This window comes from Xyrauchen texanus, chromosome 14, assembly GCF_025860055.1.
Source record: "Xyrauchen texanus isolate HMW12.3.18 chromosome 14, RBS_HiC_50CHRs, whole genome shotgun sequence".
Taxonomy (NCBI): Eukaryota; Metazoa; Chordata; class Actinopteri; order Cypriniformes; family Catostomidae; genus Xyrauchen; species Xyrauchen texanus.
In genome coordinates, this window is record NC_068289.1 from 40,349,577 (window position 1) to 40,374,923 (window position 25,347).

The 25,347-nt window shown below is 41.1% G+C and overlaps 1 protein-coding gene across 1 annotated transcript in view; it reads right to left on the reverse strand.

The window, feature by feature from the left end:
* Positions 1-101: 101 nt before the first annotated feature.
* Positions 102-25,347, reverse strand: part of LOC127654744 (E3 ubiquitin-protein ligase MARCHF4-like) — a 26,215-nt gene continuing 969 nt past the window's right edge. The window contains exons 1-4 of the mRNA XM_052142075.1: positions 24,893-25,347; positions 6,539-6,694; positions 2,499-2,691; positions 102-544 (exon numbers count right to left, since the gene is read on the reverse strand). The exon at positions 24,893-25,347 is cut by the window's right edge and continues 969 nt beyond it. Of these exons, the coding sequence (XP_051998035.1) occupies positions 111-544; positions 2,499-2,691; positions 6,539-6,694; positions 24,893-25,264 (1,155 nt within the window). The 5' untranslated portion in view covers positions 25,265-25,347 and the 3' untranslated portion in view covers positions 102-110. The remainder of the gene's footprint in view (positions 545-2,498; positions 2,692-6,538; positions 6,695-24,892) is intronic.

Here is a 25,347-nt window from a genome sequence, read left to right on the forward strand (position 1 = left end):
AATAATCAGAGGGCTTTAAATGTGCAGAAAGTTTGATAAAACAGTGCTTGTCTCTTTGTGCTGAAAAACATTTGGAGTCTACCACGATAAGTCCTCCCGTCGACGCGTCCTCACACAGTGGTGACTCTCATAACCAGTTCTCTAGGTTTGTTAGTGTTAGTGCTGCCTGTACTGACGGGGCTCCATGGCTCGTGAGGCCGCAGATGACTCCATAAATGAAGGATGTTATACGGACAGTGTTGCTCGGGTGGAGCTGCCCCGTCGCTCTGGTATGTTCCCGTAGAATCCGGCCCGGCCGCGTTGGAGTGTGTGGTTGCCGTTGTAACGGTAACTGGCGTACCAGCAGCAGCCAATAGCGATGAGGGCGAAATGTCCTCTCTGGTTTGCTCTCCCTGGTGAATGAGCGATCGAGTCAATTCCTCGCTCTTCTTCAGCTCCTCACTGTCTCTCATCTTGTCGTAATTTAAAACTTTCCACTGTTGATTGACGGCCTGCCATCGATGAAATATGCGGAAAACTGCAGGCCCCTCATGGACTATTAGAGCTGTGGAGAAGAGAAGCTCAATTCAATAGTTTCAGGCCATAGTCCATCATTAAAGAAATAGAAAATTAATTGTTAATGTCATTATTTACTTACTATCTTGTTGTTCCAAACCCCTGTTAAATATGGTGCAAGTCAGTGTCAGATATTTACATAAAGAGGCAAAAAAATAAATTTATAAGGGTATTCAGTTTACGTCAAATATGTCAATTTGTTAATACAATTTCCCAAGATTGAGAATTTATTACCTCTTCCCCAACTTGTATTTTATGCCATAATACAATACCATCAATAAGGATGACTTTTTTCTTCTGCAGAACACAAATTAAGATTTTTAGAATAATATCTCAGCTCTGTAGGTCCATCAATGCAAGTAGATTTTGGCCAGACATTTTGAAGATCCAAAAAGCACATAAAGGCAGCATAAAAGTAATCCACAAGACTCAAGTGGTTTAATCCATATCTTCTGAAGTGATATGATAGGTGTGGGTGTGGGTGAGAAACAGATTACATTTAAGTAATTTATTACTATAAATTCTCCTCCCTGCCCACTAGGTGGCCATTTTTATGAAGAATGCAAATGTGAAATTGAAAGTAAAAAAAGACAAATATTGACCTATTTCTAACCCACACCTGTCATATCACTTCAGAAGATATGGATTAAACCACTTGAGTCTTTTGGATTACTTTTATGCTGCCTTTATGTGCTTTTTGGATCTTCAAAGTTCTGCCCACCATTCACTTGTATTGTATGGACCTAAAGAGCTGAAATATTCTTCTAAAAATCATGGGTGAGTAGGCATGAGGGTGAGTAAATGATGAGATAATTGTCATTTCCCTTTAAATACATGGGTTCACATACTTTTTCCAGCATGGACGATGAATAATTAAACGATGTGTTTGATAAAGACATGAAAGCTACAATTATTTGTTTGCCAAAAGCAGATTGTGTTTGTCTATTATTATGATTTAGGTGACGATTCAACCACATTTTCTGAATTATTAATGCAGAAATGCAGGTACGGTAACTCCAAAGGGTTCACATACTTTTTCTTGGAACTGTATGCATGTATAACTATAACTATAACTTTAATTTTGAATTATATGAACTAAAGTTTTATTACTAAATAATTTTTCTCCTCCCATATTTTGAATTTCGGATGCATTTTTGGTGGTATATTTGATTTTAGAGCTGCATAAGAGTTTGATTTGAGTTAATAATTATTTAAATATCGGTCTGTTCCTCACACAAAACTACTGCTTGGCTTCAGAAGACTTGGAATAGGGCACATGAGCCATGTGGACTACTTTTATGGTGCTCTACGGAGCTTGACAGACATGTTCAAGATTCATTAAACTTTTCCTTTTATTTTTGCTACTGTTTTCTACTCCGTTTAATGTCTAGGAAGTATTAATGGAGGTGGACAGCTCTGTCTGACTTTGTTCCTCATTATTTTGGGACACTCTTGGTCTGTTTGTTCGTTCAGGTCATGTGACCTACCCTTTCTCAGATGTGTGCTGTCAAAGGTTTTATAGACCTCTGTCCAAACATTCTCCTTCTATTTGCTTCCCTGTCTAGACTGTAATTTTCGAGTGATTTGGTGGGGCGGCTGAGGCTCAGGTGTTAGAGCGGGTCGGCCACTAATCGCAGGGTTAGTGGTACGATTCCTGGCCCACATGACAAATTGCTCCACTATTGGCAGGCTAGCGCCTTGCATGGCATCTCTGCTGCCATTGGTGTGTGAATGGGTGAATGAGACTCAGTGTAAAGCGCTTTGAATACCGCTAAGGTTTAAAAAGCGCTATGTAAGTGCAGACCATTTAATATTTGGTGTCAGCACATTGCATCATTTCCTGTCTTTTGTCTGCCGCTCCAGAGTAATTCGTCTAGATTATTAGATTAGATGTGGAAGTGTGTGATCAAATATATTCTGAACCCCAGAAGCGCTGTACATACCAATGCAGACCACATCCATGAAGCCGTACATCCCATAGCAGATCTGGAAGAGCAGGTCTTGTCGTTGCCACTTGGCTGAAGGGCTGAGAGAAGACCAGACCAGCCATGAGATACTGGCGATAAGAAACAAGGATCCCAAGATTGCCGCTGCAATCTGAACCTTCTCTATAACCGTGAGGGAGATAGCGTGCCACTTCATTAAAAGAAAGACAGAGAGACAGAGACATGGTTTTTCAGTGGTACCATCTTTTCCAAAAGACTAACATCTAGTTGCTTTTGGCACACAAAATAATAGGAAAAAAATCAAGCAGAGGATAAAACAGAATACATGACTTGTGCCAAAAAGGCACATTTTCAAGCTATTTGCAAGTGTCAAATTCGGACTATTGGATGTCAAGTAGTGTACAGCAGTGTATAGGCACACCTTAAAGCTGAAGTAATTTCTGTGACTCTAGCGCCACCAAACGAGATTGCAAATACAATGTTTTCAAAGCATGTTTCTGAATATGCCCCAAACTGTGAGATAGCCCTGCCCCCAGCTCACACCATTGGATGAGTAACGTTGCAGGGGCGGGTCTAAGCGGGTCACTCAAAAACAAACTCAGGAATTTTTAGAGTGCCACAAAAACTTACATTTACCAGACTAATGGTGTTAACAGTTTTTGAGAAATGTAACCTATGAATGGCTCACTTACAGTATGTACTAATCTCTTTATAATAAGCTGGGACAGAATCTCTGTTGCCTCCGCATCTGAGACCGTCAATCCGCGCATCTTATCACGTGGCTTGTTGAGCGCGTTACCACGGAGACATAGCGCGTGTGGAGGCTTCACGCTATCCTCATCGATCCACGCACAACTCACCACGCACCCCACCGAGAGCAAGAACCACATTATAGCGACCACGAGGAGGTTACCCCATGTGACTCTACCCTCCCTAGCAACCGGGCCAATTTGGTTGCTTAGGAGACCTGACTGGAGTCACTCAGCACGCCCTGGATTTGAACTCGTGACTCCAGGTGTGATAGTCAGCGTCAGTACTCTATGAGATACTCAGGCCCCCCCTGATGGTAGTTTTTGATTTTATGTCTCTTAAGCGTTAAAAGTGTGTGTGAAGATGTGCATTTGTCATCCTCTTACATGACACACAGACGTATTGGATGAAGTAAAAACTGGTTTTGTCAATAGTTCAGGAAAAAACCTACATTTATGTCTTCTAGGCCTATATACACTCACCTAGAACTTTATTAGGAACACCTGTACACCTACTTATTCATTTGATTATCTAATCAGCCAATCATGTGGCAGCAATGCACTGCATAAAATCATGCAAATATGGGTCAGGAGCTTCAGTTAATGTTCACATCAACCATCACATTAGGCAAAATTGGTGGCATGATTGTTGGTGCCAGACAGGCTGGTTTGACTGGTATAACTGCTGATCTCCTTGGATATTCATGCACAACAGACACTATAGTCTCTAGAGTTTACTCAGAATGGTGCCAAAAACAAAAAACATACAGTCAGCGGCAGTTCTGTGGACAGAAACACATTGTTGATGAAAAAGGTCAACGGAGAATGGCCAGACAGGTTTGAGCTGACAGAAAGGCTACAGTAACTCAGATAACCACTCTGTACATTTGTAGTGTGCAGAATAGCATCTAAGAATGCAAACACATCGAACCTTGAGGCGAATGGGCTACGACAGCAGAAGACCATATTGGGAACTATTTTTAGGACCATACTGTTCCTAATAAAGTTCTAGGTGAGTGTAAATAAACTTGCCTTCTATACCATAGATATCCCTTTAAAAAACCTTTAATTAGGCGTAACGTAACAAACATTATTTAATGCTTAACATACGCTTTATAAAAACTGGAGCGCAGCTCATATCCACCATTAACATCTGCTACTCTGAAGAACCACGTGATTGCCTACTTTGTGAAGTCACTGTAATTTAATCTTTTAATAGACATTAATAATCGTGTATACAGTATTAAAGATTGATTTTAATTTAATCATGCAGCCCTAATTTTAACACTGAAAAAAGCTACATACTTCAGCTTTAAGGAAAATGTGCTTTTTTTCTGGTCACAAGGTGTATCAAGATTTGGGGGGATTTTTTTATGATTCATTTTTTGACAAATTTAGAAAATGTTTACACAAAAAATCACAATTGGCATTTCATAACATCACATGTATTCTAAAAACAAATTAGTCTCCATTGCAGTACGTTACTCTATAAAAAAGTAATTAATTACTAACTACTAATTATATCTTCTACAGTGTAATTAGATTACTGTACAAATTACTCTGTCTGAAAAGTAATTGCATTACTTATTACTAATTACATTCAAAAACACTTATCAACCAGATGAAAAATACAAGGATAGACATGAAACTGTTCTTTAATTCTTTTAAATTAATCATATAAAATCAAATAAATTATTCATGAACTGGTCAAAGAATTTAAGGGGGCGGCGATAAATTATAAAACATAAATTTTAACATTAGACATTAAATTCCGATTTTAAATTCAGTGTTTTACATAGAATTGTTCTGTAGTCTATACAGTATTTAACATCAGAAGTACCTGTAATTAAATTACAGTCTGAGTAGGGCACCAACTCCCTCGGAGGGCACCAGAAAGTCCACCGGCTGCCCTTACTCTCACGTTATACGTTATTCAAGGACCCGAAAGCAGAACAGAGATGATCGATTCGCGCTCATATCATGCAAACTCTACTTTAGGCATCAATTAAAATAAAAATGACTTTTACACAACTTTACAGCCCAAATAATACATACAAAAGAATTTCTGCAAGTGCTTTTTTAAAATTATAAGCTTCACATTTCTGCCTTTTAAACCCTCCAAAAATTGGCCCCATTTACTTCCATTGTAAGTGCCTCACAGGAACCTCCATTTTTGCTTTTTTTAAAGAAAAGGAGGGACAGGAGTCCTGGGTAGCTCAGCGAGTAAAGACGCTGTCTACCACACCTGGAGTCGTGAGGTTGAATCCAGTCGGGCTTCCTAAGCAACCAAATTGGCCCGGTTGCTAGGGAGGGTAGAGTCACATGGGGTAACCTCCTCGTGGTCACTATAATGTGGTTCTCGCTCTCGGTGGGGCGTGTGGTGAGTTGTGCGTGGATGCCGCGGAGAATAGCGTGAAGCCTCCACATGCGCTATGTCTCCACGGTAACGTGCTCAACAAGCCACGTGATAAGATGCGCGGATTGACGGTCTCAGACGTCGGGAATTGGGCATTCCAAATTGGGAATTCTGCTTAGAAAAAAAGAAAAGGAGGGATGATTCAAAATTAATTTTTGTTGTAATCAACGCTATGCCACACATGCTGATTAACCTTAACTTTATTGAACCCGGAATTGTCCTGTAAGAAAAACAATGTGTTTTATAAAGGGCCTTTTTTACCCCAAATACTATCCTTTCACTTATTGGACCGATATACTTTTTTATTTTTTATTTAATCACCTTTAATCACGTCAACTGAAAATGGCAAATTAGTATTTTAGCCTAAATGAAATGTGTTAATTCAGTGATTTTCATTAGCTACATACATTTGCAAGATTATAACAGATATTAGATAAACTGACCTCAAAATGAACCTTTAGACACCACACGCAATGATCTCATGGATCAGGAATATTTTTGAGTGCATAGTGACAATATGGTGGGTGTAGAAAATTAAGTCCCGCCTTAAAGGTAAAAAAGCCAATCAGCATTATGATAGCAACATAGAGAGCTGGCACTCGAGATGCATGCACATTAGCTGAACCAGCCTGAAAAATACTGTTTTTCCTTGTATGATCTTGTATGATTTCGGTGTTTCCCCATTCCTTAAAATGGACTTTGGTCTAATGCGCCTCATGAGTTCAGCACAGCGGCGAGATGTCATAATAGACATTATCCAGCTTTCCATCCTTTCCACAATGAAACCTACTTTCTTGTCTCATTGCCGTTACTTTACTTTATTATAGCACCCAGTGTAGATATACCAGGTGTCTGTAGTAGTAGTGTTTTACCTGCAGCGGGTTCTTGGTGCTGATGGCGATGACCTGATACTTATAGTAACAGAGTTCACACGTCCACGAGCCTCTCTCACTGATCCACTTAATGAGACACGGGTGGTGAGTGCTGCGAACCGACCCACTGCAGCGACACGGACTCAACAACTCGCCCTGATACACACAGATAGAGAGATATGAGCTGTGATACACTGCTAATACAGAATGAGGTCAGGAGACATATAACTGACTAGTTTGTTTAATTTGTCTACTAACAGTGTCCAGCAATGCATGTATATGCATCACAGGAGATGTATGTCATTCAGCTTCTAAGCTTTCAAATGATACCGATTTTGTGTGGGTCAAGAATGTAGTTATTAATATATCGACGATTATTTATTTTTCTTGCACCCATCCGAGCTTAAAGGGTTAATGGAATAATCTGGGTTCAGTACAAGTTAAGCAAAATCAAGCACATTTGTGGTACAATGTTGATTACCACAAAGATAGCGTCAATAGTAATTAATGCAGAAATGGAGGTAACAGTGAGGCACTTACAATGGAAGTGAATGGGGCCAATTTTTAGAGGGTTTAAAGACGGAAATGTGAAGCTTATAATTTTATTAAAGCACTTGTATTATTTGAGATGTAAAGTTGTTTAAATCATAATTTTTACCATCATTGTTGGGTTTGCTGACATTATATCGTCATGGTAGTTGTAAAAATGGCTGTAACTTTACACAGAAGAGGTTTTTTCACATTAAAATCATGTTAATATGCATCTTGTTTATGTTTTGTGGCTATACCATGAGTATTTTAACGTTTACAGATTGGTTCCATTGACTTCCATTGTAAGTCTCTCACTGCAACCCAGATTTTTGCTTTTTGTATAGAAAAGGAGGGACGAGCCCAAATTAATTTGAGGTAATCAATACAATATCACAAATGCTGCCGATTGAGCTTAACTTGTATTGAACCCGGAATATTCCTTTAAGATTTCTTTTGAGGCTTTTTCTGTAGGAGAACAATCTGAGATGCAGATGTCTCAATTTGCTCTCCTTTTCATCTCATTGCTGTCTAGGACAAACAGTTGAGATTTGTGTTTTTTTTCTTTCCTGTGGCTCTGTTTCTTCCTCCAAGCAGTGCAGCTCTCACTGAAAGCCGCCTCGAGCTGAACTTCACATGAATATTGCATAAGCACGACCCTGATGCTCCTCAGCCAACAGAGCAGCACCTCCATCACAGCATCAGAGGAAATGGAGAGGGAGTGTTAGTACAGACACAGGCCTTTCTGCAGATGGACTTAGTGGGAGTAAGTTGGCCGGACAGTATGAGGAGAGCAGGAGCAGCCAATGAGATGAAGGCAGCACAGGAGGAGACGGGGAGCACGGCCAACTCTGCAGCCTAATCCACCTTCCATGTTTACAGGACAGCGAGTGAGCAGCAGAAATCAGGCTCTCGTTGCAACTGTGACAATCTGTTTCACTTACTGCTCTCTCCGAGTGTCACACCGACACTACTCTTTACTCTAATGTAGCGGTCGCCAAACGCACTGTAGACACGTGTGCCACACACACACACAAGAGAGCGATAAGAGTGAGAAAGATTCATTTTTTATTTGTTTATTGATAGCTGCCTAAATATTTGCTAAATTATTGGCACATTCATCATTGTACGTATCACAGCGGTTTCCTGGTGAAATTATAAATGTTAAAGTTTGCATTACATAAACTACATTTATACGTTTTTCGAGCACAGTTGCAATGTAAATGACCGAGGTAAGAGTCCAGAAGAGCACGCTAGTCAACACACACACACACACACACACACACATATATATATATATTATACACAGTATCTTACAAAAGTGAGTACACCCCTCACATTTTTGTAAATATTTGATTTATATCTTTTCATGTGACAACACTGAAGAAATGACACTTTGCTACAATGTAAAGAAGTGAGTGTACAGCTTGTATAACAGTGTAAATTTGCTGTCCCCTCAAAATAACTCAACACACAGCCATTAATGTCTAAACCGCTGGCAACAAAAGTGAGCACACCCCTAAGTGAAAATGTCCAAATTGGGCCCAAACTGTCAATATTTTGTGTGGCCTTAATTAAATTGTTCAATTAATTAAGGCTGGAGTCAGGGCTGGACTGGTAATCTGGCATACTGGGTATTTTCCCAGTTGGTCCACACACATCGGGAGAACCGAGCGGGCCGTTGGGTCGTACGAGAAATGCTACGCGATAAGCTAAAATGAGCTGCCACGTTATGCAGAATGGACCACAAAATGAACAGTATAATAACCCTCTAAAACAAAGTGAATAGTGACTGGGACTTCTTATAAAATTTATTTGCAATTGGTTTAATTTATAACTCTCTTTGTGCCATAGTCTCAATGAGACGACTGACTTTCTTGACCACTCTACCAGTGCGTGTAACTCGTTCTTGAGTATTTCCTACACCCTGAATGTCTCGGTCAACAGTCCCATAACTAGACTGTACTATATTGTATGTTTCTCTTACTTTTAAAGTAGGAGGGGCTCTTTCACTATATGAGTCAGTCTGATGTCAACAGTGCTCTAGCAAGATTGTTAACATCACTGAATTCATCAGAGCAATCACCATCCTGACTTCACTGGGTTTCGTCTATAGGAAATTGCACAGATTCATCCTCATTTTGTTTGCTTTGATCCTGAGAATGTTCTGGTTCATTCAACACCCAAAGACTTGTTCAGCTCTCTGAACTTTAGTTTTCTAGACAATCCACGAGATCCTGGGACTGTGAGGCTACTACAGACTCCTCTGCGTCATCACATTCATCAAGGTATGGATTCCTGGTTCCACCTAGTTCATTTTGAACAGGTAAAAACATGAGATAAAAGGGTGAATAATCAGTTGTATAGTGGTGTTGTGTGCAAATGCCAGTATCTGGATTTGTTGGGGCCACTAATGTTTAGCTTTCAATGGCAAGGAACGCAACATATTTCCTAAAGTCATTCGGTTCCTCCATTTCCCATTGGATGATATGCTGTGGTATGCGATTTAGCAATTCCTGAAAATATAAGTAGCTCAGCAATCAAACCACTCTCGAAATTGTCTCCTTGATCAGTGTGTATGCGTTCTGGGAAGCCGTAAACACAGAAAACATGATCCAACAGCTTCTTGGCCACTTGTTTCGCCGTCTGATTCAGACATGGGAATGCATGAGCTAATTTTGTAAAGTAGTCCGTAACCACTAACACATCAACTGAATTATGCTTACTATCTCCTGCTTCAGAAGTCTAAGCACACTAATTACATGGGTACTGAAGTTCTGTATGTATGCTTTCCAATAGAGCTCTAGCTGATGGTTCAGGGGATTTAGCAAGAATGCATCTTTGACAACACTTGACATAGGACTTGATGTCTTGTTCCATCTTTGGCCAATAGAACCACTCCCTTGCTAAATGAAGTGTTCTTGCTTGGCCTTGGTGTCCAGCGAGGTCATGGATACCACTCAGTGCCTTGGCTTTAAAACTCTGGTTTCATAAGAGACCACATATTGATATCTCTTATGCTTACACAATGGATCTTTAGTTACACTATAGAGTATGCCATCCAAGTATGTAAGTCTGTCCTATTGCTTACTGAGAACAAAGGGACTTGGGTTGATGTTTGATTTCTACTGCCTTGAAGGTTGTCTCCTCCAAATCACAAAAGGAACAACCGAAGATGTGGTAGGGTCTTGTTCCTGTCTTTTTTTTTAAGTTGCTGCAGGGAGAATACCGGTAACATATCAAGACTTGGTGGTGCAAACTGCTGGACAGATTGGATCGATTGAACTTCCCGGCACTCTGTTGCTATTTCCCAGTTGTCATGAGCTTCGCAAAGGGCATGAACTTCATCAACATTGCAGGTTCCTGGGCAAGCCGCTGGAGTAATCTCCCTCAGGGTCAACCTCTGACTTTTGCAGCTGACACCTAACTTTCAGCCTGACAGTATCCTGGATCGCTTCCTCACTAACACCCTCAGCCTGAGATAGCAGACTCTTGTACTGTTCGTTGAGTAGTCTATGGCTGATTGTCTTTGAAAATGGGTCACAACTGAGAGTATTAGCCACAATATTCTTGTTACCTGTTATGTGGCCACCCAACGTTGCTCGCAAGCATCGAGTTTCAGCTTAGTCATGATATATTTTAAGGGATTGTTATCCATCCATATGGAGAATGTATGTCCTTTAAGCCAATGGCTAAACTTCTCGAAGATGCTTCACTTAAGGGCCAGGAACTCTAGGCGGTGAGCTAGATATCGCCTCTGTGTAGCACTAAGCGTTTTGCTTGCAAAAGCGATGGGTCTTGCTTTGTGCTCACTCAGGGGTATCTGTGACAACACCCCCCTAAACCATCTAGGGAAGCATCTATGGACAGGATCATGGGTCTTGAGAAATCGGGATGCTCCAGAACCACACAACCCATCAACTTCTCCTTCAGAACCCTGAGAGTGGCTTTAAGCCTCCTAAATGTACCAGCCTGCTTTGTGATCTTTCCTTTGCCCTTACTCTTTTGTCCTGCAGGATATAGGCATCTATATCTACATCCTTTAGGCCCACTTCTGTAAGTTTCTTCCTCAAATCCTCACAACTCGATATAGAGTTAGCCTTCACTTGGTTATTGGTCTTAACCTGGCTAGTGTTCTGGAAAACCGTAAAATATTCAGCAGCCAAACAGGGTGACACATCAGCTAACTTACAGTTAGTAATTTACTCAGAGTAATTTACCCCACACAGGTGTAACCACCTGGCCAACCATGATGTTTTGTGGCATTGACTTTGAAGATGTAGGTTCAACCACTGTACTTCCCGGGGACATCTTTCATTAGCCTGCCCCACATGAGGTATTCATGAACTTGGGATAATTCAGCCAGAAGTGTTACAGCTAGTGTCAGTTTCATTTTCCCAATTTTACTTGGTGTTTCATCACCCTTCCTATTTGACAACCATGTCATTATGTCAAGGAAGTGAGAGATGTCAGGAAATGACAACAGGTCACAATTCTGAGTGGTCACCCTCCAGTAGTTGTCACTGCATTTCATCTCATGCATGAGGTACTTTATGACATTTGGATCCAAGAATGAGGTCATTCTTCTGCCCTGGGACCACGAGAATGGGAACGATACACCGAATGCCTTAAGCCTCTAACTCCACTTCAAACACACATTTAGGGTGAGTTTGATGACCCCCGCAGCCGATCAAAATGACTTGCTCACTCAACTGATTGTCTTTGGTGATAACATTTTCTCTGAGCATTCTGGATTCTGTTGCTTCACTAACTGTTCACGCCATTGAGACAGCATTCTCGAGACTTGAAATACTATATTCACAATCACTAGTGTAGAACAATTCACTTTGTGTATTCTGCACGACTACTTGAACACCTTCTTGTGCGGCAGCACATGTGTTCTTATACCATTGCTCCCAGGCTTTTTCTTCATCTTTTTGGTTGAGGGTTTGAATTTGCCCACCCACACATTCCCCCTCCATATGCAGGCCTTCAGTTTAACGGTTGCTGCCCCTGACTTGAATACACGTGGGGTCACTACCTCCAGCTCTCAACTTCTAACATTCTTTCTTCCAATGTCCTGGCTTAAAGCAAGACAAATACAATCCATCCCGTCTGCAATGCATGAGGGTAGAATGATCGGTTGCTTTGCATACTCTGCATGGCTTTCGGAATGGTTGTGGTTCGTTTGGAAAATATGTTGCTTGCATCAAGCTGCTGCTTGATGGTTCTTCTGCAACACCCGGATCTAGTAAACTGATGAGCATCTGCAAACTATCATTATCAGACAATGAGCCAGCATCTCTCACAACTTCCGTTTGACCTTGCGGTTTCACTAGATTGCCTACTGGGGTTGATTCGTCAAGTGCAGTGCTTTGCGCATTCTCTGTAGCATATCTCTCTACACCAAAGTATTTTGGTCTGTGTGGCAGGGCGGAGGGCGGGGCCGGGTCGTTATCCTACACACCCGGTCCCGTATTAGGCTAATTATGCATCCGTAAACGATCTCTCTCTCCCGCACGATCCTCTGCAGTCGACCTTTATCCCTCACAGAGGCATAATTAGCCTAATACGGGACCGGGTGTGTAGGATCACGACCTGGCCCCTCCCTCCACCCTGCCACAGTCTGGTTCATTGCTGTTCAACTCTCAGTTGTGTCTGATGGTCATTGAGCCATTCCTGAATTTCACTGGTTTTCCTCTTGTCAGCAGTTTTGAACTTCAACACTGCGGAAAGAGCTGGATCTGGGCAGTGATTAACAAACAAATTAGTTACCTCCTTACTCGGATCTTTGAGGTTTCGGCCCTGCCTCTTCAAACACTCCTCTGCCACATCAACAGCTTTGTTTAAGCGAGTCCAGTAGTCCATTGCGTGCTCTTCAACTGTTGGTAGTGTATTATAAAAGTCAGCGAGTGGCATGGCAGAATATGTCAGTTCACTGAAATGCTGCTTTAGTATATCAATAATAACTCTCGGGTCTTCGCCATGTCTTAGGGACAGGTTACTGCATAAAATGTGACTTTGATTATGTCACTAGTCCTCCCTCCAAGTCTTGATATAATTTCTTGAGCCTGCTTTCCTGTGCGCATACCTCTCTTTCTTAAGTAGACACTGATTTGCTCTTCCCACTCCTGGATAGAGAGTTTGTCTGTCCCATCACCACGAAAGCTTGGTGGCTCTTTCACATCAGACTGCATCAATAACTTTACACCAGTCATAGTCATTGAATGAGGGTCAACTGAATGTGGTTCTAAACCTACATTCCGAATGTGTCACCCCCTCCTTTTTTATCACTTTCCTTTAATTGTGCTGAGATGGACAGTCCCGAGGAGGCAACTTAAGTCAGTGGAAGTCGTGTCTGACCTTGGGACCTGACTCTCAACTGACATTCGTGTAGAGCAAAACACCTGTGGCTCCAGGCGTGCAAGCAATATCTTTAAAGAACTTCCCTCTCCCAGCACTAAAGTCAACCTCATCCTGGACATGTTCCTCAGCATTTATGTATGACATTAAAGAAAGAAAACTTTCAGTCCTTGTAGATCTCCTCAAGAAGAAATTATGCACTTCTTTCTGCATTGCTATACTTGGTCTTTGTACCTCACTCTCCCGACAGGTTAAACAGAAGAATACACAGAATATTAACTCAGTCTCTGAAATGGGAAAGCAATACTCAGCAACACTGGTGGTCAAACTGACGTCGATCCTTCTAAAGTATCCGGGTCACGGCACCAATGTAGCTGTCTCGGGCCGTCACCATCATGGCTACCTCTCTGCGTTGTGTTGTGTTCAATTAATAAATGCTGGAGTCCAACTGCTAGTTCATGGGTCTTTATTGGAGGAGGCTGTGTAAGATGGAAAACATGGAGTTGTTGAATGATGCAATAACAATTTGCCTGTTCCTGCTCTCTCCACTCAAACCTCACATGGACTAAAGCGGGAGATCGGCAGTGCGCCAAAGATGTCACAACTGTGACATGCATAATATTTTTCTTCCATAAAATAATTTCCTCCTTTTCTTTTCCACACATATAAATCAGTTTGTATCAGATGAATATAGGGATTTTGAGAATTTTGAGAACACATTAGAATTAATACCTGCTACACTAGGGGGTAAAAATGACAAAAATTATTATTTATTTTTGAATTAATATATGCAATAATATGAGATGTCCCTTTCAGAGTTGGGTGAGTTACAAAAAATAAAATCCACAACAAATGACTGAAATTATAATCAGATTACTTTTCTGATTACAATATCAAAAAGTAATAACATTACTGGTGAATTTACTTTCTAAAACCCTTTCACAGAAAAGTTTCTTTTCACTCAATAAATTCATAATAATGTATATCTTCATAACAATGACTTATTTGGAGGTGCACACGTTTCAGCTCTCAAAGAAATAGCAATAAACATTAATATTAACATATTTCATGTGTATCATACAAGATTCAACTTTATTGTCATTGTGCAAAGTACAGGTACAGAGCCAATTAAATGCAGTTGTTTTCACATATCCCAACTAAGCTGGGGTCAGAGCGCAGGGTCAGCCATGAAACAGCGCCCCTGGAGCAGATAGGGTGAAGGGCCTTGCTCAATATATTATTGTAATTTGTTACACTATTTATTTTACTTTAAAAGTAATTAGATTACAGTTACGAATTGCTTTGTAATCAGATTAGACCCAACACTGATCCCTATCCATATTGATATTTTAGAGAAATATCATACTTATCAGTAGCTCGTTTAAGGAAATGTGTCAAGTTGTGACTGATTCCTTATTTGGCTCAATGTGAATCATAACATCAGGATTAAAAGTGATAAAACAGATCGGCGAGTTGTTTTTGTGTGGATATACCAAGCTTGATTCATTATTTATTGGAGACGGACATGTCTAGCACCATTTGTGCTACAGAAATGAATAATCCCTCTGATTTTGCGGCTTGTAAAGGAGAGGTGTGCTTTTGCTATTCTAAGCAACCTTATCCTATAGACCGACATTAAAGGAATGACCATATCATAGACTTGAGGGTGGACGCTTTTGACTTAGATCAGTAAGTAACCACGCAGAACACATGGCGTTGTGTTAAACCAGTCAGAACGCCTTTACAACTACATAGCAACACCCTGGCGTTGTGTTAAACCAGTCAGAACGCCTTTACAACTACATAGCAACACCATGGCGTTGAGTTAAACCAGTCAGAAGGCCTTTACAACTACATAGCAACACCCTGGCGTTGTGTTAAACCAGTCAGAACGCCTTTACAACTACATAGCAACACCATGGCGTTGAGTTAAACCAGTCAGAAGGCCTTTACAACTACATAGCAACACCCTGGCGTTGTGTTAAACCAGTCAGAACGCCTTTACAACTGCATAGCAACACCCTGGCGTTGTGTTAAACCAGTCAGAAGGCCTTTACAACTACATAGCAATACCCTGGTGTTGTGTTAAACCAGTCAGAAGGCCTTTACATAGCAACACCCTGGCGTTGTGTTAAACCAGTCAGAAGGCCTTTACAACTACATAGCAACACCCTGGCGTTGTGTTAAACCAGTTAGAACGCCTTTACAACTACATAGCAACACCATGGCGTTGAGTTAAACCAGTCAGAAGGCCTTTACAACTACATAGCAACACCCTGGCGTTGTGTTAAACCAGTCAGAACGCCTTTACAACTGCATAGCAACACCCTGGCGTTGTGTTAAACCAGTCAGAAGGCCTTTACAACTACATAGCAACATCCTGGCGTTGTGTTAAACCAGTCAGAACGCCTTTACAACTACATAGCAACACCCTGGCGTTGTGTTAAACCAGTCAGAACGCCTTTACAACTACATAGCAACACCCTGGCGTTGTGTTAAACCAGTCAGAACGCCTTTACAACTACATAGCAACACCCTGGCGTTGTGTTAAACCAGTCAGAACGCCTTTACAACTACATAGCAACACCATGGCGTTGAGTTAAACCAGTCAGAAGGCCTTTACAACTACATAGCAACACCCTGGCGTTGTGTTAAACCAGTCAGAACGCCTTTACAACTGCATAGCAACACCCTGGCGTTGTGTTAAACCAGTCAGAAGGCCTTTACAACTACATAGCAATACCCTGGTGTTGTGTTAAACCAGTCAGAAGGCCTTTACATAGCAACACCCTGGCGTTGTGTTAAACCAGTCAGAAGGCCTTTACAACTACATAGCAACACCCTGGCGTTGTGTTAAACCAGTTAGAACGCCTTTACAACTACATAGCAACACCATGGCGTTGAGTTAAACCAGTCAGAAGGCCTTTACAACTACATAGCAACACCCTGGCGTTGTGTTAAACCAGTCAGAACGCCTTTACAACTGCATAGCAACACCCTGGCGTTGTGTTAAACCAGTCAGAAGGCCTTTACAACTACATAGCAACATCCTGGCGTTGTGTTAAACCAGTCAGAACGCCTTTACAACTACATAGCAACACCCTGGCGTTGTGTTAAACCAGTCAGAACGCCTTTACAACTACATAGCAACACCCTGGCGTTGTGTTAAACCAGTCAGAACGCCTTTACAACTACATAGCAACACCCTGGCGTTGTGTTAAACCAGTCAGAATGCCTTTACAACTACATAGCAACACCCTGGCGTTGTGTTAAACCAGTCAGAACGCCTTTACAACTACATAGCAACACCCTGGCGTTCTGTTAAACCAGTCAGAACGCCTTTACAACTGCATAGCAACACCCTGGCGTTGTGTTAAACCAGTCAGAACGCCTTTACAACTACATAGCAATACCCTGGTGTTGTGTTAAACCAGTCAGAACGCCTTTACATAGCAACACCCTGGCATTGTGTTAAACCAGTCAGAAGGCCTTTACAACTACATAGCAACACCCTGGCATTGTGTTAAACCAGTTAGAACGCCTTTACAACTACATAGCAACACCCTGGCGTTGTGTTAAACCAGTCAGAAGGCCTTTACAACTACATAGCAACACCCTGGCTTTGTGTTAAACCAGTCAGAAGGCCTTTACAACTACATAGCAACACCTTGGCGTTGTGTTAAACCAGTCAGAACGCCTTTACAACTGCATAGCAACACCCTGGCGTTGTGTTAAACCAGTCAGAACGCCTTTACATAGCAACACCCTGGCATTGTGTTAAACCAGTCAGAAGGCCTTTACAACTACATAGCAACACCCTGGCATTGTGTTAAACCAGTTAGAACGCCTTTACAACTACATAGCAACACCCTGGCGTTGTGTTAAACCAGTCAGAAGGCCTTTACAACTACATAGCAACACCCTGGCTTTGTGTTAAACCAGTCAGAAGGCCTTTACAACTACATAGCAACACCTTGGCGTTGTGTTAAACCAGTCAGAACGCCTTTACAACTGCATAGCAACACCCTGGCGTTGTGTTAAACCAGTCAGAATGCCTTTACAACTACATAGCAACACCCTGGCATTGTGTTAAACCAGTCAGAACGCCTTTACAACTACATAGCAACACCCTGGCGTTCTGTTAAACCAGTCAGAACGCCTTTACAACTACATAGCAACACCCTGGCGTTGTGTTAAACCAGTCAGAACGCCTTTACAACTACATAGCAACACCCTGGTGTTGTGTTAAACCAGTCAGAACGCCTTTACATAGCAACACCCTGGCATTGTGTTAAACCAGTCAGAAGGCCTTTACAACTACATAGCAACACCCTGGCGTTGTGTTAAACCAGTTAGAACGCCTTTACAACTACATAGCAACACCCTGGTGTTGTGTTAAACCAGTCAGAAGGCCTTTACAACTACATAGCAACACCCTGGCGTTGTGTTAAACCAGTCAAAAGGCCTTTACAACTACATAGCAACACCATGGCGTTGTGTTAAACCAGTCAGAACGCCTTTACAACTACATAGCAACACCCTGGCGTTGTGTTAAACCAGTCAGAACGCCTTTACAACTACATAGCAACACCCTGGCGTTGTGTTAAACCAGTCAGAACGCCTTTACAACTACATAGCAACACCCTGGCGTTGTGTTAAACCAGTCAGAAGGCCTTTACAACTACATAGCAACACCCTGGCGTTGTGTTAAACCAGTCAGAACGCCTTTACAACTACATAGCAACACCCTGGCGTTGTGTTAAACCAGTCAGAACGCCTTTACAACTACATAGCAACACCCTGGCGTTGTGTTAAACCAGTCAGAAGGCCTTTACAACTACATAGCAACACCCTGGCGTTGTGTTAAACCAGTCAGAACGCCTTTACAACTACATAGCAACACCCTGGCATGAACAAAATGCTGTGTGTAACATTTTCTGGGTTTCACAATATAAAATGAAATCTCCACATAAAGGCAACAGAGAGAAATCTGAGCCAATCTTGTGCTATTAAATTTGTGTCTCATTCCTCACATCTAAGACCTTTTGAAAGCCTGGCACTTTGGTTTACCAACTACGTCCACATTTCAACAAAATGCAAGCTGCACTAAAGAGGCAAAATGAATCGAGTCTGTCATAAATAAGAAAATACATGCTGGGACAGAGGGCAGCTTTTGCCTCTTAATGATACACAAATGTACTCCACAACAAAGGCGCCACATAAGCACAGCTCGAAGCGATTCTGAAATAGCATTTCGCGGGGACGCTGGGTATTTGGGCCTCTATTCAATGTGACGTGAATTTAATGTGGCAGAAAAGGGGAGTGTAGACCTGTGTTATTGTGAATGTAGAAAGAGAGCGAGAGAGAGACTGCACAGGATTACTGGATGCAAAATAACGTCCTTATCCGAAGGAGCCGTGAAGGCACTGAGCAGAAGTGTAGCATTTGTCTTTGTGTTGTTTCTAAAGATATTTTAATTAATGCAATTTACTTTATGTATGCAATGGGCCAAAATCAACAACATGGTTTCATATAATCACATTATTATACCGCTACCACAACAGTGACTTTTATTCACTTTCACACAAATTACGAGTAAACGTCAGATTATCAGTTTATAAACACTTACTTTTAACCCTGTTCCTCACACAATGCTATCTAATGTCATCTAATCACTTTTACTATAGCGAATGGCTTGTTTTAACTTTGCATTACATAACCAACTACATTTACAAGCTTATTTGGACACGGTCAAATTGTGCGGTTGCCCGACTGATAGAGTGATGCACTTGTGATGTAAAGGATCGGAGTCCTGAAGAGCACGCGAGTCCACATGTGAGCCCAAAGTGTCATTAAAACACCACAAAATGGTTCAAGGTTAAGAGTAGGGAGGTTGGGAGGTTTTGTTGAACATTTAACTCTCTTTTAACGCCACACAGTGGACATTTCCCCTCAGAACTGCTGCGATACGTTCCAAAAACAGTATGCCGATGGAATAGTATGTCCAAATCCTGAAGTGGTATTAAAAGTAAGCGAGAAATACATGGATGACCTATTTCCTCCGAGATATTGGAGTCGCCTCGACTGGACACTTTACAGTCCTATAATCCCTATAATGTGTGTGCGTGTCTATGTGCTTGCGTGCGTGCGTGCGTCGTGTGTGTGTGGTATTTGTGGTTTACGAGGAAATGTTTTGTAGGTTACACACTAATAATTACGAGGGTATTATGCTATAAATGTGGTTAATGAGGACACCCCTAGTGTATTTGTAATTCAAATGGCTTAAAAAACATACTAAACAATGTTTTATTTTAATTTTTTTTAAATGTCAAAAGGTTTCTATGAGGGTTAGGTTGAGGGGTAGGGGCAGGTTATAGAATATATAGTTTGTACACACACACACAAACACACACACGCACTAAAAATATAAAAATCAATATGTCTATGGAGAGTCCTCAATAGGAGTACCAGTGTGTGTGTGTGTGTGTGTGTGTGTGTGTGTGTGTGTGTGTGTGTGTGTGTGTGTGTGTGTGTGTGTGTCACCGTTAGGGTGATTAGTGTTCCCGTTGAAGTTTGATCCTGTTTTAATCCATGTAATTTCCCTGTGCATGTGTATTTGTGTAGCTGAAGTGCAGATTTATCTGTTTAATCAACTGTTTAATGTCTGACCTCAGTCATCATTTTCGTATGAGCCAATTAAATAAGACAATGCATTAATTGGTTTTAAACTGTGACTTCATTAAAGTCACAAGTATAGACAAACACAGTGTGCTTAAGATAACACCACACAAACAATTATAATCGTTCATGTCTTTATTGAACACATCCCATTAAACATTCACAGTGCTGTGGAAAAAGTAAGTGAACCCTTGGGTTTAATAACTAATGATTTGATCCCCCTTTGGCAGCAATAACCTCAACCAAGTGTTTCCGGATTAGACCTGCACAAATTTCAGAAGGAACTCTTGAGGTCATTCCACAGCATCTGTTTTGGGGTAAGTTCTGGACTCTGTCTGGGACACTCCAAAAGGTGGATTTTCTTTTTTTAAGCCATTCTGTAGTGGATTTACGTCGATGTTTAGGGTCATTGTCCTGCTGCATCACCCAACTTCTACTGAGCTTCAGCTGTGCACAGCCACCCTGATATTATCCTGTAGGATATCTTGATAAACTTGGGAATTTATTTTTTCCCTCGATGATGGCAAGCGGTCCAGGCCACGAAACAGAAAAAACAAAGCAGCCCCAAATCATGATGTTCCCTCCACCAAACTTCACCGTTGGGATGATGTTTTCATATTGGTATGCTGTGCCCTTTTTACGCCGTTTTTCATATAGTAGACTCATGAACAGAGATGTCTTTATCTGTCACTCTAGGGCTCTTTTTACCTCATTGAGCATTCTGTGGTGTGTCCTTTGTGAGTCATCTTGTCTGTCCGTCCGGCCACTTCTAGTGAGAGTACCTATAGTACCAAATCATCTCCATATATAGACAATGTGTCTAACTGTGCACAGATAAGCAACAATTCTTGATCGTAGATCTTCTGAGATATCTATTTTGCGAGGCATGGTCCACATCAGCAGATGCTTCTTGTGAATAGCAAACTCAAAATATTTGAGTGCTTTTTATAAGTCAAAGTAGCTCTAACCCACACCTACAATCTCGTTTCATTAATCGAATGCCAGGTTTGCCAACTCCTGATTCAAATTAGCTTATGTTGACCTCATTAGCTTAGGGGTTTACATACTTTTTCCAATCTACACTGTGAATGTTTGAATGATGTATTTAATATGTGCAAGAACAATACAGTAATGTTGTGTCTTATCAGTTTAAACAGATTGTGTTTGTTCATTATTGTAACTTAGATGAAGATCAAACCAGATTTTAAGACAAATTAATATATAAATGCAAGTAATTCCAAAGCGTTCACATACTTTTTCTTTCCACTGTATGAACAGTAAAGAGAGAATAAATACTAGTTTTTTTTCTGCATATTTAATAATACCCAAAGAGAGTCTGGAAACACAGGGCTGACAACAGGCCAAAAGGCATCCTCATAAAGAATGACGGATTTTAGCTGATGTGTCAAGAAATCTGCTTATAATAACGTCATTAATGTTTGCACAAATGTAAACGACATGGTCGACATACTCTGATCTTTCATCTAAACAATGCTTTTCATTATTAAGCATCTCTAAAACATCAGTTCTGCTTTCTGCTGCACCGAACAACAACAGAGATTTCATCACTCACTAACTGGAACGATCATCTGAAATCACTCCTCTGGGTTTGTCTACACTCATGTTTCTGTGCTTACATTTACAGCAGAGCTTTTCGGAGATATCTTACTGTTTGCTTTGAGGCAACAGTCTCGATATTGGATGAGCACAATGGTTGATTAACAATTAGAATTGAAGTTGTGTCATTATGGAGCAGTTAATGAAACACTGGGTGCCTTATGGGGCTTTTCCACTGCACTGTACAACTCGACTCTGCTCGTTTTTTGGGCTTTTCCACTGTGGATAGTACCTGGTACTTATTTTAGCACCACCTCGGTCGAGGTTCCAAGGGAGCCGAGTCGATACTAAATGTGACATCAAAATCCTGCAGATCACTGATTGGTCAGAGAATCGTCACTACCGGCGTCATACGGGACATCAACCCACTAGTTTTAAAGTTAGCAACAGCGATAGCTGTATAATTTGTTCACGTGACTTTCGAATTGTAAAAAGAAATGGCTGTGCTCAAAACCATTCTGTGGTCAATAAATGAGGTGCAGACGTTCCTCTCATTAGCGATGAACGAAACGATAAAGTCTCTCAGGAAGTGTCTCAGCTGTTGGCCGCACACGGCTACCACTGGACCTACCAACAGTGCAGGGAAAAGTTATAAAACGTAAAAGTGACTACAGAACCATCAAGGAAAAGTGGAAGTGGTTCGACCAAATGGACACCATCTAGACCGGCGGGCAATGGGAGGAAGAGTGCCCTGGGGTCGATCACGGCATTGTTGGAGTCCATGATGGAGGATGAGATGTTTTGTTACGTTAACTTTATACTCTGCTTGAAAGCTTCACTTTATTTATTTGACCAGCTACTGGAAAGCTTCTAAAAATATTAGGCCAATTTAAAAACTGTTACATTTGTGTAAAATCACCATGAACAACTGCTTTATGCAGCACAATGAGCTAGCAGCTAATAGCTAGCGGTCCTGTTATATTTATTGATTTGTGTCATGTTTAAGATGATGTCACGGCAGTAGAGGCGGCGCAACTATGACGATCAGCCTATAATCCCGCCCACATTGAGGCGGCAATAAACTGCAGTGGAAATGCAAGCTCAGAAACGTAAAGCGAGTCGAGTTGAGGCGAGTCGAACCGTAACGTGCGGTGGAAAAGTGCCTTTAGAGGGACTTTCTCTAATTCATGAATGGTGCAAATGTATCTGCAAACACAAGATGTCACTCCTTATATGATTTGAGCCTGTAAAGATATCACCGTTCATGACACATTTTGACCTTTTGTGACACACAACTTCCGATATAAATGTGATGACTAAACTGTATGCACTCCTTATCCTCACAGGAAGAATGTTAGGTATCCTTCCCTGCTCACCTGGTCAGGTTACCTTCTTTTAATACAGGTGAAGGTTCAGCTGGAGCTACTTTAACCCACTTTGTGTGCTGTGATACACACCTTACTCCAGCTCTTTCATTTACTCTGTCTTGGCACTACCTCACTGAAACAAGTGTGAAATAAACGTCTTTCTTTGTAAAATGCCGGTGAATCACCTTTCCTTTTGGGGATTGTCGGTGCAGAGGTATTTGAAGTTGAAACCAATTTGCATATCCTCATGAATGATTTATGAGGCCTGCTCTGAGCTACAGTTTTCCTGTTAAAACATCGAGCATTAGAGTAAAGACTCCACTGCCAACTCAAAGGGCACAACTTTACAATTATGAGGTTATTTTAAACAGCGTTCCCACGGTCATGAGAAACCTGGATCTGTCAGGGATTTAAAAAAATGTGATTTTAATAGAAAGTCAACGTTAGTGAATAAATATGTCCCATTTCCACAAGGAATTCTTTTTTATTATTTTTTGTAAATTTGTACCTTATCAAGGTATCTATTGAGTTACATATCTTACTCAATAATAGTATGTTATTTTTAAATGTAACCTCTGCGATTCAACGTATTTCAATTAAAGTAAATCAGATAAAATGTGTTTGGGGGAGTGGCCACAAGCTCTTGCATCTGAATATTTAATTATGTAGGCTGAATTAAGTAGGATGAAAATTATAGGATCTTGTTGTATTTATTTATTTATTTTAATCAATATATTGTTGTCCTGTTTTTTTCAATTCATAATATATGTCAAATGTACATAAATTAATTTTGTGCAACAATTTACCTTAAAAAATGTAGTAAATTAAAATAGTTGTCGTTTTATTGCAAGGTCATGGTAAATTTGGAACAATCAGGAATCATTTTTTTCATGAAAAGTAAAAATAAATTCATAAAATCTTACAGATTAATGGAAAATAATGGAATTAAGTAGAAATAAGTCACACAAATTTCTAAATTAAATAAGCTAAATTAAATTCCATTCTAATGGAAAATTTGGAAATATCAGATTTTTTTTTCCATAAAAGTCATGGGAATTCATAAAAGCTTAAGAATTCTATAGAGAATGACTATTCCCACAGTCATAGGAAAATCATGAAATTTAAAAAAAATAAAAATTCTACATAAAAGGTCAGAGAATTCCTGAAAGAGCCTTTTCGTGGAAATGTATATAGTTGATAAGAACGTCCCATTCCCATGGAATTTGGAATTTGGATTGCCCAATTCCCAAAGCGCTCCAAGTCCTCATGGTGGCATAGTGACTCGCCTCAATCCGGGTGGTGTAGTGATGAATCTCAGTTGCCTCCGTGTCTGAGACGTCAATCCGCAACATCTTATCACGTGACTTGTTGAGGGCGTTACCGTGGAGACGTAGCGCATGTGGAGGCTTCACGCTATTCTCCGCGGCATCCACACACAACTCACCACACGCCCCACCGAGAGCGAGAACCACATTATAGCAACCACGAGGAGGTTACCCCATGTGACTTTACCCTCCCTAGCAACCGGCCCAATTTGGTTGCTTAGGAGATCTGACTGGAGTCACTCAGCACGCCCTGGATTCAAACTCACGACTCCAGGTGTGTTAGTCAGCGTCTTTACTCGCTGAGATACCCAGACCCCCGAACATATTTTAATAAAAAATAAATCCATGAAAAGTCATTGAAATTCACAAAATCTTAAATAGTCCTAGAAATAAGTCATTAAAATGTCTAAAGTGAATAAGCAGATCCCATTCTCATGGAAAATTTGGAAAGATCAGGAATGTAGTCTATCTGAAATGTGTTTTTATGAAGTCTCAAGCCTCATTTATCATAAACACCTGCTTAATTGTTTCGTTACCTGCTCCGGCCCTTGGAAGCATATCCTGCACACGGGAGTCCCTTCAGCATAACTGATGAACGAAAACCTCTCATCCCTTCTGTCCATTGAGAACTCATCGGCCACTGGGTAGAGGTCCTCTGCAGTGCCCGTCCACCCCGACCCATCCGTCACTGCCTCTAGCCCAACACTGTCCTCTGTGGATGGGGTACTCCAGTGTCGGAGCCGGTGTGCCCGTAGGGTGTTGCTATTATCCGAGGCAGCAAAAGGAGGGATTCTGTTCGTTTGTCCGCTCATGGGGCCTGTAGGAGCCGGTGGCCTGAGCAGAAACAGCTTGAGTTCACTGAGGAGGACACAACAGCGGCTCTTCAGCATCCCGTGACCGCACAGCATTCATACCTCAGCCAAAAATAGGGGAAATAAAGTCCAGTGACACGCTCCAGGCTACATTTAGCATAGAATATGGAGAAGTGATT